Genomic DNA, 18,924 nt, shown 5'->3' with positions numbered 1-18,924 from the left:
AAGTAAATTACACGCGCGATGTATTTTAAAGTGATTTGCCTTCATAGTTGGTTTCTAAAGAGTTCTTCTTAATGCTGGACATTGAAGCCACCGAGTCAGATTCTGGTGAACAAGAACCTGCATGACATCATCTTCAGCAGCAGAGACTCCAGTGGGAGTATTCGTCCAGCTCAACATCGTTTGTGTGACACGTTGGACAGCTTATGTTTACTTATGTTTAGTGAACTATTTAGGGCAGTTATGATCATCTGCATACCTTATTGTGCATGGAATACTGTACACACATTTATAGCTTTTATTTGGCTCTTGATTACATCTACGTTACAGGTCTGCACTGCGCCCTTCTGCACAGCATGCGTTTGTAATTATTACGATTTTGAAGTGTGTGTGTGTGTGTCCATGCGTGCCCTGAAGCTACCTGCTGAGTTAGTAATTGCTCACTGTTCCCTCATCGCGTGTATGTGGGTCTGTTCCTGGTCCTTGTCTACTCTGTAACTCCCTGACTGTCCCCTCTCGGTTCTGACTGCAACCGTCTGTCCTTCAGGACAAAGACCTGGAGGTGTGTGCAGTCACCCTGAAACTGGACCAGCTGGAGGCCGAGCTGCAGGACCTCAACTCCCAGGAATCCAAGGATGAAGCGTCGCTGTCCAAGGTCTTCTTTCTTAACTTGTATTAGTCCGCTGGTGTGTTATTGTATTTAGTGCTGTATTTTTGCGATAAAACTCTTTGTACACAGCAGCTCTATGACCTGATGTCAAGACATCCAGTCTATTATTCATAGTAAAAAATAGTCCAGTGAATAAGCTCTATTTCATATGTACATTATGTTCTATGCTTTATACATACATACTGTATATATATATTATATATTTGTTTATTTATTTCCCATTGTATTATGCAGGTGAGGAAGCAACTTCGGGACATGGAGGCCAAGTTGAAGGACCAGGAGGAGGAGCTGGACGAGCAGGCCGGGACCATCCAGATGTTGGAGCAGGTACAGATGAAGCACAGGAAAATCTTCAGCCTTATTTAAATATGCGTTACTTCATCTTTGACCACAAAAATAAGGCAACAGATCACAAGCAGGATACTAAGTGACAAAGCAGTTGCCTATTAACACATCTGTTGGAGTGGTGTTGGTGTCCGCCTGATGAAAGGGAATCCACTGTTCTTCCTGCTCTGCTTCGGTCTCTTTATCTGCTCAATGCTCCACTATATTCAGCAGCTGGTCTCCATCTGCACCACTCTGCTGGTCGCTGCTAGCAGGAAAAGTCAAAACCGCTGCAGTGAGACTGAGCTGTGTAGGAAATGTGCTGCGAAAGCCAGAAGAGGCTAAAAAGCTCCGTAGAACTAACAGCACCTGCAGAGTGATACTTCTCTGTGGCAGCTGGAAATTAAGCGTTTACCCCAAAATGATGACATACTGATGGTCTATTGACTTGTGCCAGTTTTAACACCATCCACATGGCCTCTATTTGATCCCAAGGTGACACCCAGCAAACAGTGTTTTCTCTGAGTCACACACTAACACTTAGAACATGTCCTGTTAGTGTTGGGAATTCAACTATATGCTCGGTGTGATGTGAGTGTGTTATGAATATTTTATTTGTTTACTTGGGTTCAAGTTTGACTAAAGTATGACAGCCCTTGCCAGTGAAACAAAATACAGCCCTCTCTGTTTTTGGAGATAAGTCAGCTGAGAGGGTGAATGAAGGCTTTTGGCTGTGTGTGTGTGTGTGTTTGTGGTTAGTAATCTTAACAAGATTTTAAGCATCCAGCCGGAAAACCAAGACCAGTGTTGCCATCTCTTTTAAAATGAAAGTAGCTGAAAGCATTGGCTCCTAAAGTTGTTAAATCTAACGCGTCGTTAACTCTTCCAAAATCATAATTATGAACATAAACAACAAATGTGACGCTGTTGTTAGCACTCACAGCTGTAAAGATAGCAGCTTGTGAATACTTGGGTGACGAGCAATAAGTGAACGGGCATAATTGTAGGTAGGTGGATGGATGTGTGGATGGATGGGTGGATGGACAGGTAGGTAGTTGGACAGGTTGGTAGATGGGTAGTAAGGTAGGTAGGTATTGATATACATACCATTGCACCTGGAGCATCACCCTGCTGAAGCTCGATAATGGAGGCTGAATCTGAGAGACATGTTATCTACCAAGAACCCAAGTTGAAGAGTTTCTTCCAGAGATGCTGGTATAGAGACAACGTTGTTGTTTCAGGTACTGGTGACGAGAATAATTATGGAAGTCCAGTTTGAGTCACAGACGCATGAGCTGGAGTGATTATCAGACACCAACACATTGCACAGGATGTACATCTCTGCAGGACAGTCGTTTCCTCCATCTGGACACAAGCACAAGGTGAACTGTAAAATGATGACATTCCTGTAAGCGGTTACAATGCTCCTTATGTCAAGCCAGGTTTAAAAACTTTGCAGAATGACCCTGCTGGAACCCTGTGTGTCGGCACTCATGCGGTGTGACCAGGGGCCGTATTCATAAAGCTTCCTGGCGCTTAAGATGAAACACTGTCAGGAATAGCGGGGTGACCTTTAAAGAGTCTTTTAATCAGCAGAGATTATGGGATATTCTCCAAACGTGAGTTAATGAAGTGCTACACATTAGATCATGCAGGGATTATGTGTGTACTAGGCGTCAGAGAGTAAGAAATGTTCATATTGTGATGTAATTGGTATTTATTTGACCAATAATTATCAATATATGCTTTCAAATATAAAAAATGGCCCGAACACATTACCTTACATTTATTCAGAACAACCTCAACAAACTGCCTGCCATGATGGAGAGCTAGACAGTTGTGAGGATATTTACCATTATCAACGGAAAGTGTTCAGTGTTTTATAACGCCACATCGTCCCAACCCTAGTTTGTGGTCCATCTCGTTAGAGACGTGCTCACGTCTCTCACCTAACGCTATGATGCAGAGAAAGCACAGAGCTGACCTCCATAATGTACTGAACATTCAGAACATTAATATCTCATCCAACAGCTATCATCTGTGTCATGTCTACCTGAGCAGAGAACGGTCTGCCGTTTTCTGCAGCTCAACAGCCGTCGCCATGTAGAGAGCTGTGTGGACAAGATAAAGATGCCCTCAATTTAGAATTTAGCAGCTTTAAAGTCTAAGTACAGCAGGGATTTACCAAACTGCTATTTTAACAACTTAACATTTAGTGGCAGTGTGCCAGGCCTCCTACACACCAGCTCTACTTAATCACACATTATTACTGTTCCTGTGCCATTTACCTGAGGAGTACTACTGCTAATACTACTGTCTACAATCATGCTTTCTGTTTTGTGAACTGTTCCTAAACGATCTCCACAACAACAACAAAAAAGTAAAAACAATGAGTCAGCAGGAAGTCAAAGGGAATATTAAACGGGTAATAAAAGGTGTTCTCAAAACACCAAAAAAGCAGTTGTCAGCTCCAGCAGCAGACTGAGCTGCAGTGATGCTCCAGACAGGAAGCCAACGTTCTCTCAGCCTGCCTCCCTGTAGTTCGTCCACGATGAACAGCTGTCAGTCCATGAGCAATATTGAGAAGAACAGCGTGTACTGTGGACATATGCACGTCTACGAATTATATATGGAAACAAGGTTGAAAATCAGCGTTGGCCTCCTTTGAGCCGGGGAGAGCAGAGTGTACGACGTCTGTGTTTGTCTTCCAGGCCAAGCTCCGTCTGGAGATGGAGATGGAGCGTCTGCGTCACACTCATTCCAAGGACATCGAGAGCAAAGACGATGAGGTGGAGGAGGTCAGACAGTCCTGCAGCAAGAAGGTAAGGATGTGTTCATGCACACATCTTAATACTGTGACTCACGTTTGCGATCACTTTAGCTGTTTGTTTTGCAATTCTGATTGAACGTGAGGGAGAGATGGGTGTGACATGTGTGCTATTTGGAGCACACAGGTAAAGACTAGCCACAGAGACAGTGATGGAGAGAAACAAATGTGACACTGAAAACAGCAAAGAGTGCTGCAGTAAATGAAATGCTGAATCTAAAGCACCATCTTACCATCCATGTCACCTTGCTGCTCCTTTCAGAAGTCTGTTACTCAAATTTACATTTCTTCTGAATTTGAATGGTTCACAAATAGGTCCATTTCAGTGCCAAACGACTGAAGCATTCAATCATTCAAGTCCAACTCACAAGAGATGGGGGAAAAAGAAATCCAAGAAGACCAATTATGTTTCTCCTTTGTTCAGTCATGAATTCTTACATCTACATTGCAGTGAAGTTTAGCACCATTTCTTTCCATATATGTTTATGTCTTAGTTAGCTGTAGTTCAACCACTTTTCTGACCCTGATGGTTACTTATGGTCATAAACACTCTACAAGTTGTGAGGGCCCATATTGAAACGTTGATTAAAAGGCCTTTATTTCAGATCAACTTTTTATTAGTGACAGGCCAATATGATCATATTTCAGTGACACATCGCCTGATTTCCGATCTGCTCCAATTTGCTGTTGATTGTATGCTGGTAATACAAACTCATCTCTTTGTTTACCTGTTGTCATACTTACCACTCTGCTGCTCTCACATTGTTGTATGCCGTGTTCTTGCATTGATGAGTAGGTGATGTGGGATGTTACAATGAGCCTATAGTATACCTTTGCCTTCATAGTGCTTGCTTATGCCTTTTATTGAAGGATTTAGGGTATTTGTGGTAGGTTTAGGAACTGGCCCTCATAGTACACACCACACACACCACATACATACATATACAAGACACACACTTCACAAACAAAGACCCTCCAACTGTATTCAGAATTGTATTTGTTAGATTAGGATCCATCATGTGAATTATTTATCTCCTTGAGTCACATTTGGCTCCCATTTGCGGCTCAACCAACCGTCATGTGACATCAGTGGAGGTGTGTGTGTGTGTGTGGTAGGTTTGCTGTTGGCATCTGGGTGCATCTTTAGCATTGCTGCTGGTACAGCTGCTAATGTGGTTTTGCATCTGCTTTACCATTGTGACCTCTCACTGCCCTCCAGCCTCATTGGCACCCCATAATTAGCTTTCTCCTCATTGTTTCCACACTGCGTCTTCCAGTGTCATGTCCATGGGGACGTAGTGTTTGATGATGGATTATACTGAATAACTGCATGAAGGAAGTAGGCCTATAGTAATGTGTGTACACTTTGGTGTCTCATTATGCATCCAAAGCATATGAATATATAAGATACTGTCGACTGGTTCTTGGTCCCCAGAGGATAAATCCCGTGAACTTTGGTGACCCCCCTTGCTTTTCCTCCAGAGCCACAAGCAGGTCAACGTTTTCAATTATTGCGTGAAATATCTCAAAATCCACTGAATGGATTTGCAAAATATTTGGTAAAGTCATTCGTACAATTCATCTTGTAAGGCGAAACCGGTCAACATGTCAGGACTTTCAAGGGATGTAGACATAATTGGTAAAATTCTTAAATATGAATACATTTCAAATCTATAATGTTGCGCTCAGGGGCCAATTTGTGCACTACTTTCTGTACCACTGTGTGATCGGACTAATCTATGAATGTACTCATTGCTGAGTGTTTTTTGCATGTGTCCAGCTGAAGCAAATGGAAGTCCAGCTTGAGGAAGAGTACGATGAGAAGCAGAAGGTGCTGAAAGAGAGAAGAGAGCTGGAGTCCAAGATTCTGTCAGCACAGAACACGGTAACTACACTGGTATGATGGGATGTTGCCCAGTCCTGTTGGAGCTGGAATAACATTTAGATAGAACATGAACAAGAAACAACCTTGATGTCCTGCAGAATCCCTCTTCATGGAGAATTCAGTCCCTACAGATTAAAAGTTTTAACTTTCACAATAAGTGAATAGTAAATGCATGAGACATTCATCTTCCAACAGGACTGTATATCTGCTCATTTCTTCCGTGTATTCATAGCACAATATAGACACATTGGGTTTGTGCTGGGTGATATCGTACCAGAATGTTAGGGAGGTTATTGGTTGTAACACGAGAGCACTATGTGCTGTGTGGGTGGATTAATTTCAACTGACTGAATTTATCTGACGTTGCCAACTGTAATTAGAGAGCCATCGACATCAATTTTGTTCAGACTTTGAAAACCAGGAAAGGAAAATCCTGCTGCAACCAGACCATCTCTGATCTCAGCGTATTGACTATTAACCAACGTATACACCTCCTCAGTGGAGCTTCCTTGTACTGACATAAGCCAACATGAAGGGTTCTTTTAGGGTTACGGTAAAGACTCCACAGAATTACTTTCCTATGTTAGTTGTTTTAGATGTCCAAGCTAATCAGAAAAAGTCTGCCGACTCCCAACATCTTTTCTAGAGTTGTAACAATTATGAATTAGTCAATTGACAGAGAATTTATTTTTTATTTAAATAATTTATTTATTATATCTAATTGTCAAACTTAAAATATAATGTTTGACCTTGTGTTCAAATTATTTTGGCAAAAGCCAGCTGCTAAGTGATTAAGTTGATGCTTCATCTACACACTTTTGTTACAGCGTGGGAAAGCACACTTCTTATTCACCACAAGTTGTAATGTGTCGATGGCTCAATATCAGGTCCATCGAAAAATTGGAAAATATGTAGATTTCCAAATAAATTCGCAGTGTTACTCTTATCAGTCAGATCTTTAACATAAGTCAAATAAGACTGAATGTTAATTGCTAGTTATTTTTTAACAAAGCAATAAGAAAGACCTGTATTTGTATTCATGAACATATTTTTTAAGTAATTTAAATGACACAATAATGGTTTTTCATCGATAAGCTATACTCTGTCAGCAAACAATGTGTGTAAATTGAACTCAAATGTATGTGTGATAAAATGTAGGGATTGGGCCGTTACATGGTAACATTTTACATACCTGATCAGTTGTCACCAAACTTAAATGTACCTGTTTCCCAGGTGAGAAGTGGTGATGTGGAGACTGAGAAGCGTTTGAGGAAGGACTTGAAGAGAACCAAAGCCCTGCTGGCTGATGCCCAGATCATGTTGGACCACATAAAGAACAACGCGCCCAGCAAGAGGGAGATCGCTCAGCTCAAAAACCAGGTACCGACATCATAAATGCACAGGCTTAACACCTCAAGGAGTTCTTTTTGTGCCATTCATTTGCACGTCAATATATTTTTTTCTAAATGTTTTATTTGACAAAAGTAGAAATATATATTACAGAGACGAATACTAGCCAATCGGAGTCGAACGGGTCAGGACTTTGCCATCCTAGGAAAAAGATATATGGATACCTACTAGAAAACTGCCTATACATGTTTATCCTTGAGAATTTATGTAAATGAGACTACTGATACTAATACTGCTCTTTATCTCTTTTCAAGTTACTACTCCAATTGTTCCATGTGTAACCAGGGAACAGAATCGATTGATATTTTGTTTGTCACTATATGATTTACATTTTGTTACTGAACACATTTTCCTCCACCGTGTCCGTTCCAGCTGGAGGAGTCCGAGTTTACCTCTGCGTCTGCAGTTAAAGCTCGAAAGTCCATGGAGGTGGAGATTGAAGATCTGCACGTTCAGATGGAGGACATCTCCAAAACAAAACAGGCGGTCAGTACAGCTCTCTGCATTCTCATCTCGGCCTTTAAAAGCACTTTCCTGCATGAACCCAACCACAAATGTATGGTTACTTTTCCCTCAGCAAGTTTTTTGTTAAAGAAGAGTAAAAAGCTAAAGCTTGGATATGTCCATCAGTGGTGATGACATGGATTGTGTTTTTGAGGCTTTTAGAGAGCGACACCATCTGTGGTGGTAGCAGGACAGCGGTAAATCTGTCAAATCCTTGCCTCCAGCCAGAGATGAGGGGTCAGAGAACACCGTTCCCCCAGAGTCCCCCCTGTTCTTCATTTTCTGCTTCTATAATTTCCTTGAAAAAACATACACTTCTCTTTTTCTCTGTCATTACCTCTCATGTTTCTGCTTCCTTTTTATTTTCCCTTTTCTTTGTATCAAACTGAAAACCAATGCAACAGGGCACTTCGTAGAGTTGTTGACATTTTAGCGCAAATGGTGAATGGACTCACATTTATCCTTTTATTTAGTCCTTTTACCAGCCATAAGAAAAGTCCCCATGCTAGCAATTAGCATAGGCTAATTAATAGAGGAACTACAATTTGAAATATAGTACACCCTACCAGCAGTGCATGTGCTTTGTATGTTCCTTAACTAGAGTGAAAGCATGGTGGAATTAGCTAGCTAGCTAGTTAACTAGCGAGCCGCTTAGTGAGTAAGTTGATGCTTCATCTACACACTTATTTTACAGCGTGGAAAAGCACACTTCTCTCACCAGATAATCAGTCATTCACCACAAGTTGTAATATGCCAATGGCTTAATATCAAGTCCATAGAAAATGGCAACAGGCTTGTACCATGTTGGATTGTTACGCTACAACAGTTATGGCCAATGAGACGATAATAGCTAGGCGTGATTAAAGCTTACGGCGTTACTTTGAGTGAGTGTAAGACACTAATCTCCCACTGCCATCCTAATAAAATCTCCAAGCAGCTCATGGGCCTGTATCCTTTATTTTGAGGGTATTTATTGTTTAGGTCCATGCTCGGCTTCTACTCAGCTCATCATTTTGGTTTTGTATCAGGTTGTTTAGAGATGATTATATATGTATTCCACACAAATGCATGCTAATGTTATCCACAAAATGCAAGATCCATCTAATAGAAAAAGAAGGTGATAAGATGAAGGCATAACCTGCTGTTGGTTTTGAAAGGGTGTCTTTGAGGACGACCTCTGCAGCAAACATCCAGCCTGCAGGGGAAGTAGGAGGCTGCCAGAATGAAAATAATTATTATGATATAAATGGAGGGTTTTCTGATGCAGCCTCCAATCGCAACACACATTGCTATTCAACCAAGATAAAATCATGCAAATAACATTTATTTCAGATGGTTTGCCATTTTTACCATCTTCCCCTGTTCTATCGCCACAATTGCAGTGTTTTGAGAAAATTGTATAGCATGTTTCCGGCAGCTTTATTTCTTTACTGAGACCCACAGCAACCTGAGAGGAAAAAAACTAAACAAAGAGCAACGTAATTGGGTTGAGATTGGACTGACAGCCGATTGTTGAATGTGTTGAAGTAAAGATTGATGCTTTTGACTGTCACGTTTTTTTCTAGCATCCATCACAAAATGTTCCCCACGCTGCAGAGGATGAGCTGCTTTCAAAGCTTTTATTAGCACTCAGTGAGGCCAACAGTGACTTTAAAAAAGGAAAGTGTGATATGTAAATTAATTTGCCCCAGATTTCACATGGATATTTTTAGTTACTGTGCACCTTGGTACGTCTCAGCAGTCCGTGGTTTTAATATAAATAGACGAGGAATAAATAAATCTTAGCTTCAAAATAAGGATTTGGATGACAAGGTTGTCTTTTGATTCTGTGATTTGAGTTTATTCTTCTTCCTGTTTGGACCGTTTCTAAATGAGATAGACGCTACACTGTGAGCTCTACCTGTCCCCCGACTACAAATGTATTTTATTTTATTCTATCAAAAAGGAATGGCCTAGATTTTAATTTATAAATTAGTTTGTATTTCATTTCCAGCCAATAGTAGTCATGAGATCAGATGTTTTGAATCCTTGAGTTTTACATCACTAGCAGCACTGCACACAAAGCTGTTTAAGTGCTGCCGCCCAGTGAGTTTTTCTTTTAGACAGACACATGTGCTACATCACCGTTTCTTTTTAACTGCACACGCAGCATCATGACCGTAAGTCACTTGACTCCGTGCTGAACGTTTACTGACTAGCAGCTCTTGTTTGCTGATCTGGAAGGCCGTGGTCAATTATAGTGTTCTCTACTAAAAGCTTTTCTAACAGACATTGGGGATTCGTTACACACATTTTGATGCTTTATCATGCTTAAAAGATCATGTGTGGAATTGATAAAATATTAGTTTAATTTAGAATATTTTACATTTGAACACCAACATATTTGATTCAAAAGAATTCAAGAGCTTGAGCCACTGTGAGGCACAGATCCTATTTGTGTGCTGTCTTTTGCTCTGATTATGGTGGGAGAACGAGCTGTAACTTCATTTCTAATGTCTCACACAGCTGGTTTGATCTATTTACGACTCTCTTTGACTTCCTTGGTGTCCTTCAGCTGGAGGAGCAGCTGAGTCGTCTGCAGAGAGAGAAGAATGACCTGCAGTCCAGGACGGAGGAAGACCAGGAGGACCTGAACGAGCTGATGAAGAAGCACAAGGCTGCTGTGGCTCAGGTCCGCTGTTCTCCTCTTCCTCTTCCGAAAAACATTAGGGCCTAAAAATGACATTAGCCAATTAAGGCTTCCATTTCTTTATGCAACTTTATCCTTTAAATTATTAATGAATCCCATTTTTAAAAGGAAATTATTAAAAGGAATATTCATTACAAAAGTCATTTAAAAAGAAAATGCTTTGATCTTTGACCTTCTGTATGTTATATTCCATGTCACAAAGTCTTGGCTACTTACTTCTACATCAATTTACAATTTCCATTTCCTGATTACTTTAAAATAAAGACCTATAAAGGAAATTAAGCTTATTTTACAGAGCAGCCACAGGATTGGCCAACTAAAACTTGCTTAACTAGCTTGAACACATTTAATTGTATTTTAAACACTGGATGCGTCTCGTCTCAAGCAATACCAACATTTGTTGGTGATGTGTTTTATTTATGTCTGGAGGATTATTAGATTTTCTTTTCAAAAGACAATATACAAATATCAGTTTTCTGTGTTAATGCATGTGTGCCCTCAAGCACGTGCACGAGATAAGCTAAACGGAGACCCACTCAGAAACAGCACGCCCCTGCAGTTCTACAATATGTCCCTCAACAGAGAACCGCTAAGTGATTCCCATGAACAACCACTGCAGTATTGATCAGTTCTACAGCTGATACTGTAAGTCAGCAATACATCTGAACATCTATCATGGAACAGATGGAGGACGTTCACTGGCTGGTGTATGATTTTACACACACACACACACACACACACACACACACACACACACACTCTCTCACTGTCACTCTCAATCTCTCTCTCTCTTTCCTTCTGCCAATTGACACGTTTTTGAAAGGCGGCGGTGTTTGGCTAACTCCCATTAGTATTAATGTCGCTGTACATGCTGATGAATAGCAAGGGGAAATGAAAGTGGAGTAAAAGGGCTTCCTTTCCATTGCTGCCGGAATGATGAGTGATCTGCCTCCACTGGCTCCAAATGAGCTCATCTTTCCTGTCTAAACTGAAGCGGCTGAATTCCCTGTGGGAGCGGCTGTAGCAGTGTGCACAATGTTTTATGCAGGTCACACTAAAATGAGATTCATTGATATGCTTTCAACAGACTAAAATAATGTTTCCAGCAGAGTTATTTGTCTATGTTATAGAAATGTGTCATTGTGTTATATAACATATTGTTTGGAGTGTTGGAGATTTAGTTTTTAGGATTTTCGCTGCATGTTTAGCCTGCCCTGCATACTGTATAATTGATATACTTCAGATCATGTGTTCTTTCATCATATGGAATAAAAGAAAATGATTAATGATTAATATCCAAATAATGTATCATGTTGCTCACTGACTTTGCTTCTCTTGTGTGTTTTTTGTGTTTCCAGTCGGCCCAGAACCTGGCTCAGATCAGTGACCTACAAGCCCAGCTGGAGGAGGCCCTCAAGGAGAAACAGGAGGTTCAGGAGAAGGTATATGCTGGTTTCCTGCTCTCAGCATACTCCTGATGTAACAAGGACATCCAGTTAAAATCTGTATTCCATCTAAAATCACAGTGAAATAGGCAGATAGTGTGTAAAAACTGAGAGCTTTAAAACTTGTTCGTCAGACCAGAGGAGGTACCAGCAGGACCAGTGAACTGTAATCCAGCCCTGCAGTTACTTCACATACATGTAGGGCTCAGTACGGATTGGAAAAGAGCTTTCATCAGTTTATTCTATGAAAATTAATGAGGGGCTGTTCTTTGTCTTTTTCACATTTGGCTCCCATTTGTGGCTCAACCAACCGCCATGTGATATCAGTGGAGGAGTGGTGTGTGTGTGTAAGTGTGCGTGTGTGTCTGTGTCCACACTACACACTTCGATGTAATCTGCCTCAGCAGACAGTGATCAGATATCATTCGTGGTCAAAGTAGCAGCTGTAAAAAGTGAATAGACATTTTATTTCCTTACAATCCTTCACAGTAACAGTCCCTTGTTATTTTTGCTGCGGACCCTTCAAACCTGCAGTATTAGTAACTAAGTAACTAACAAAGCTGTGCTCAATCAGTGGTCTAAGGAACTTATCTTTCTAGAAATACTTCATTTTAAAAGTAATCTTGTCATTTAAAAGCTTTTATTATGAAGCAGAAACATAACAGGACTGAGACGGCGGTTCTCCGCTGGGTTCTGTCCTCTCTTCCCTTTGCTCTCCTCAGGAGTGGACCTCCTGCAAGATGATGGAGAGCTATGTTTGATCAATTGCTCGTAGTATACAGACTTATGGTGACTGTGGCTCAGTGGTCGAACTGATCCTTCAATCAAAGGATCGACGATTCGATCCCAGGCTCTGCTACTCCATGTCTTTGTCAAGACACCCTAACATTGTTATTGTATTCTATGAATTAGTATGAATGTGAGTTAGTCACATTGCATGCTAGCTCCTCCCATCAGTGTATTAACAAGTGTGAATGGGTGAATGATGTCATGTTGTGTTAAAGAGCTTTGAGTGGTCTGAAGACTAGAAAAGAGAGATACAAGTGCAGTCCGTTGACCAGTTAATGCCTCCTTACATGACCAGATGTCCACGGTCTACGACTATCTGGCTTTTGTGTACTTTAATCTCAAGATTTACCTTTTCAAACCATGATCACGACCGCAATTGAAAGAGGTTCAAGAGCAGGACCGTGTTACTTTTCAACCTAGAAAGCCAATCATTTGCTGCTTCCAGCTCCACAAATGTAAAGAGTTTAAGGAATTGTCAACATATGTTATGACACTTTGAGTCTCATAATGCAGGTCCTCTCCCGACACAGATTAGTTTCTGAAGTTTCCTCTGCTGTAGTGCCCATTGAAGAATCACATGTACACATTTTAGAGGCATGAATGTGCAGCGCTGCATCAGTCGTCTTCCTTTGGCTTTGCACTGGTCTTTAAACAAATATAACCTTTAAATGTAATTGATTGCAGTCCCAATCCTGCTTGATTGTCACTGCAATATGTGTGACACGTGGCCAACTTGGCGTCCCAACTCAGACGAGCAATAATGCAGAACATGCTAGTGCTGTCTAATGACTGCATCTTTTTCTTCATACAACACAGCTGGAGTAAGATGTCCTTTTCTGACCCACGGACCTAGATTTGTTCTAGACCGGTTATTTGGGGCTTCTGCCCTTTGCACTTTCAGTGGTCGGAAGACTCGCGCTATACAAGTGCAGTCCATTTATTGATAATACTGTATTTGCTCTACTTTGTGCAATTGTGAACCAAAGGGCTGAAAGATTCTTAATGCAACCAAATACAGCAGAGTATGACATCCGGCGGTCAGAGATTAATTTATAACTCAAAACATCAACTACTGTGGGGATTGGTTGGAGGGCACCCTAAAGACTCTAATGGAATGGAAATGTTGCATCAAAGATCAGTTCATCATTAGCTCAAGTCAAGTGCCAACAGCTATTTAGTGTTGGGTATTATCTGCATAGCTATGGAAAATCAATAGGCACACATGAATGAGCCTTGCAGCATTCTCTATGATATGTCTACTCTTTATGATAAAAAGCTTTGAATTTAGACAATGAAAGCTTTTATTTTGGCATATTGGTCTCACTTACATATGCTGACTTACATATGTTTATGTTTGTGTTTTAGATGCAAGCCCTCCAGAGCCAGCTGGAGTTCCAAGAGCAGTCCATGGTGGAGAAATCCCTCGTCAGCCGGCAGGAGGCGAAGATCCGCGAGCTGGAGACCAAGCTGGAGTTTGAGAAGACCCAGGTCAAACGCCTGGAGGTGAGAGCTACAGACAGGTGGACGAGTGCTGGTGTTAGTAGGCAGTTGGTAGAGGTGGGAGGATGATATGTGCTCCTGAGGTCAGAGATGGACTGCAGAGACCGAGAAAGGTCATGATAACATGCACATATAATGGCAGCACACGTACTGCATCACTAGAACATTTCGGACTACTGCCAGTTAGACCATCCCTGCTCCACTTTGTCCTCTAGCAATTGTTATTGTGTCGTTTTCAAATTATTTTCTGCTTTTGCCTGAGACAAAAAAGCACAAGTGAAGACTAAAGGTTGCCATCTGCACACTCTCAGCAACAAATTGAAATCCTCTCTCACCCACTGATAAAATGACCCAGTACTCAGTTCTGCAGCTTCAGTTCAGTAATTGCTAGCTGTGCAATGTGCTCACCTCCAGGCACACTCCCTATGCTCCTTGCCCTCCAAAGTCAAAATAACTATATTTATTTATTAAATGTGATTTTTCTTTTGTTGCCTGTGATGAAGTGTGCCAAGATGGGGAAACACAGAGATGTTGCCATTTGCTCGGCTTTCATTCAGCCATTTAATTCTCACCAGCATTAAAAACTGCAGTGGGTGAATATTTCAGGTTGCCTGCGTAGTATTTTACCCATCAACGCTGTAGGTAGCAGAACTTAATCAATATAGATGGGAGGAGGAACAGTAATCCGCCCACTTAGTTTGTGAATTATGAAAGGCCTTGTGGCTATTGCTCACCAGAAGAATTACTCACTGTTGAAGTATGCTGCTGGCATAGATACAGACTGGTTGCAGATTAAAAAGACTTATATGGGAGTCACCTGTTAACACACTGCTGAGGACAAACATGTGATGAAAGCCTGGTGCACCAGTCCAATGCTTTATTGATACAAATAAGTGCATCAGTCCTTAATTCAATTCAGTTTATTTTGTATAGCCCAGAATTACTAATTTGCCTCAGAGGGCTTTACTACCTGTACACATACGACATCCCTGTCCCAGGACCTCACATCGGATCAGGAAAAACTCCCATAAATAGTATAAACTCTTTCATGGGGAAAAAAAGGGAAGAAACCTTCAGGAGATCAACAGAGGAGGACCCCTCTCACCGGATGGACAGAAGCAATATATGTCATGTGTACAAAATTAACAACGTTACAGAGTTACAACACAAGAGGCACAGAGAAAGAGGCATGGCCATTTGGAAGGAGGCCAGGTCCAGGCCAGGGGATCAATGCAGGAAGCAAAGGCAAAGAGTCAGGACCCTGGACAAGCTTCAGACACACCCAGGTCCAATGGACCTTATGAGACACAAACTTACAAAGACTCCGGGGAGGAAGTAGAGTTAGTAATGTGCAATGGAGAGATGTAAGTTCATCCATAAGGAGAGAGAGAGAAGAGAAGAGAGGTGCTCGGTGGATCCTAAAACGCCCCACAGCAGCTTATAAGCCTATAGCAGCATATCTAGGGGCTGGACCAGGTGAACTTGATTCAGCCCCCACCATACGCCCTGTTAAAGAGGAAAGTCTTAAGTCTACTCTTAAATGAGGTGAATGTGTACTACAAGCTCCTTAAAATAGGATGGAGCATCACCAATCAAGGCTTTGTAGGTGGGGAGAAGAAGTTTAAATGTGATTCTTGATTTTACAGGGAGCCATTGCAAAGCAGCTAATACAGGAGTGATGTGATCTCTTTTCTTAGTTTTAGTGAGAACACGAGCTGCAGCATTCTGGATCAACTAGAGGGACCTAAGAGACTTATTAGAGCAGCCTGATAATAAGGAGTTGCACTTCTCTAGTCTGGAAGTAGCAAACTCTAGGAACCACAAGTCGCCCCGCATTGAGTTAGCGCAGCTCTCTAAGTGAGGTAATATGGTATGTGAATCAGTCTGCCATAGCAGCAAAGGTTGTAGAGTGTTGAGACAAGCTGGTTTCTTGAATCAGTTTATTTGCAAGTAAGTTTCATCATACAATGAATTTGGCTTGGTGATTGGTACCTAACAATAAACAAGAGTAGGATAAACAAATACAATTAAGAGTAGATTAAAATAGGTACGAGAAGGCTTTATCAGTCAGTTGAACCACCACTTTGGTCCAGAGTGAAATAACACAGCAGATAGAATTCCAGTTTAATTAATAGATCAATGGGACTGAAGGCTGATCAGTAGCCAAAACACAAATGAAAACTGCAGCAATTATTTGTCTGTCACACCAACTGCGAAAACAGTCCAAGCCACAGTCGATGGAGGAGGAGAGGCCTTTGAGTTTCTCTGCACCTATCAATCACACATTCCACCCGCCACACGTGTTTAGAGGCTACCAGGTGCATTAAAAAACAAAAAAGTGCAGAGAAAATATCTTCTGTTTTTGTAGATTATGTTATAGAAGGGTAGAGATAGAGAGAAAGAGCATATTATGGAAATACTCTGGCAAGAGTAGGTCATCATACGGTTCTGCTGATCCAGTGGAGTTGGGGAACTCAGAGGTTGGATTTAGATTTGTTTCCTTACACTGACTGTAAGACTAGTCATCATGTATTCGCAGATTGTCATGAACAGTTATCTTATGATGCTGAATGAGGGGATTCAGGTAGGCGGGTGCTCTAAGCCACTCTGTAGGCGAGCGTTACTGACTGCAACTCACTATGACGAGCCAGTGGAGAGAAAAGAGAAGTGGAGTGCCATGAGCCTTCTTATGCTGCTTAAAGCCCAGAAGCCTCTCACATATTGGACCATTTGCAGAAGCTTCACTGAGCATGCTGGCCAGGTGCTGCTGTGTGGCCCTTCTGGGCACACAGCAGGACCTGGCTTCTCATGTCATCTATAAAGGGCAATGCAACATTGCTGAGTGACAGATGCAACATGCTCAGTGAAAGTTGGTTGGCTGTGAATCACAATGCAAACACATTTTGAACAGACTTTGTTGGCGAGAGTGGGGCTGAGATAATCTACCAAAATGATTGGATGCATGAATTGGATTGGCCACCTCAGCAATTTGCCAGATGATGTTGTGGACCAACAAAAGTTGAGCCAGGTTCAAGGTTCTGGCTGGTGTCCTGACTCCGCTGACAGACTGACTTCATTCAAATGAAAGAGCGGGCTTGCCTTTTGTGATATTTCAGTTTTTATCTTTTAATACATTTGCGAAAATGTCTAAATTTTGTTTTTTTTCTGTTAAGATGGGGTGCCGAGTGTACATTAATGAGACATAAAATTAACTTTTTTGATTTTAGAAAATGGCTGCAATGAAACAAAGAGTGAACATTTTAAAGAGGTCTTAATTCTTTCCGTACCCACTGTATATGGTCTGACCTTGTTCTGGAAACATCTCTATGTATTGCTGCTCAGACCCTTGTAGCTCGACTGAAAGAGAACTTGGAGAAGCTGACAGAGGAACGAGACCAACGTAGCAGCAGCGAGAATCGAGAGAAGGAACAGAACAAACGTCAGCAGAGACAGATCCGCGACGTCAAAGAGGAGATGGGTGAACTGGCCAAAAAAGAAGCCGAGGCCAGCCGCAAAAAACACGAGCTGGTAAGGTCACAATGAGACAACTTACTTACAATTATCAATGAGCCGGCAGCACCGTTAATTTAGGAGAGCCTGCATGGAGTCTATCAACAACAAATTAACCGTTGGTCCCGCTCTGCTGACTTGTGTCTCATTAACAGGAAATGGACATTGAGAGCTTAGAGGCTGCTAATCAGAGCCTGCAGACTGACCTCAAGCTGGCCTTCAAGAGGATCGGTGACCTCCAGGCAGCCATCGAGGACGAGATGGAGAGTGACGACAATGAAGACCTGATCAACAAGTACAAGCATAAACACACGAGGATGGTTCAGCTGTCAGCTGAGTGAAAATTAGCTAAATGTCTCTCTGATCATCATTTTCACTATAAGGTCCCTAACTACCATTTTCTTGAGCTTTCAGACACTTCTTAGCATTTTCATCAGCAGGTCTATAAATGCTGAATGAATGGGAGAGCAGATCAGTCACAAGTCTGTTTGTAGAACAAAGCGTCTCGTCACCAGAGTGAGGTTGTCTGGTTCCATCGCAACAACCATTTCACTATCTGTCACTAGCATCTCAAGCTACAGCCATAGAACCAGAAATGATCGGCCAACACATAAACGCCCCTAAATCTCACCAACGTGTGATGTTTCTCTTTGGTAAACAATAAGGATTCAATAAGGATTCAACCTGTTCATGATTGAGCTTTTGAGGTGTTGGCAGGTGAATTTATGAGTAGCTGGGGTAACCACGTACTGACTTAAGTTCAAGTCCATTCCTCATTTGATTGTTGTTTGCACTCTACTGTTCTCAGGTTGCAGAACTTTACTGAGATACATTTCAAATATATTTGTACTTGAGCTATTTTATACCTCTTGTCGGAGAGTAGCATTGATCTCTATGAGGAGAGGATAATAATAGTTATCACACCCTGCAGATAAGCCTGTTATGTTAAACTGTAATGAGAGCGGATTTGTGTCATACTGCCATGTGACCAATGACAAATTCAACCATCCAATCAAAAATCTCCAGATAGTGAATTTTCTGGTCATGTACCACACTTATTGTGCACCTTGAAGAGGCTTCCTTCTCAGATCAACACTCAAAATAGACAGCTGTCCTCCAGCTAACCTCTGGTTCAACTCCAGCAGCAGTAGACAGCTCTGTGACTTATTAGAACACGCTCTGTAAGGCTTCTTCCTCTTCCGTAGACAAGACACAAGATGGTGTCTCACAGGTGGCACAGGAGTCAATGTACCTAAAACAGGATGCATGCCGTACAGATAGGCTATCATCACAGCATCTTCCATGACACACACATTTCTTGAGATATGTATGAGCTTTATTTACGTTCTTATTTCCTGTTTTTCCTTTCTGTTG

At 41.6% G+C, this 18,924-nt stretch overlaps 1 protein-coding gene across 14 annotated transcripts in view; it reads left to right on the top strand.

The window, feature by feature from the left end:
* Positions 1-18,924, top strand: part of LOC130210401 (unconventional myosin-XVIIIa-like) — a 118,340-nt gene that overhangs the window by 84,633 nt on the left and 14,783 nt on the right. For all 14 annotated transcript variants that reach the window (XM_056440654.1, XM_056440653.1, XM_056440656.1 and 11 more), the window contains 11 exons: positions 545-652; positions 902-994; positions 3,703-3,813; positions 5,599-5,703; positions 6,937-7,083; positions 7,486-7,599; positions 10,172-10,288; positions 11,665-11,748; positions 13,906-14,043; positions 17,383-17,568; positions 17,706-17,845. In XM_056440654.1, the coding sequence (XP_056296629.1) occupies positions 545-652; positions 902-994; positions 3,703-3,813; positions 5,599-5,703; positions 6,937-7,083; positions 7,486-7,599; positions 10,172-10,288; positions 11,665-11,748; positions 13,906-14,043; positions 17,383-17,568; positions 17,706-17,845 (1,343 nt within the window). The remainder of the gene's footprint in view (positions 1-544; positions 653-901; positions 995-3,702; positions 3,814-5,598; positions 5,704-6,936; positions 7,084-7,485; positions 7,600-10,171; positions 10,289-11,664; positions 11,749-13,905; positions 14,044-17,382; positions 17,569-17,705; positions 17,846-18,924) is intronic.

This window comes from Pseudoliparis swirei, chromosome 20, assembly GCF_029220125.1.
Source record: "Pseudoliparis swirei isolate HS2019 ecotype Mariana Trench chromosome 20, NWPU_hadal_v1, whole genome shotgun sequence".
NCBI classification, from domain to species: Eukaryota; Metazoa; Chordata; class Actinopteri; order Perciformes; family Liparidae; genus Pseudoliparis; species Pseudoliparis swirei.
Note: the sequence above shows the minus strand (reverse complement) of the source record. Positions and strands in the feature narration are given on the sequence as shown.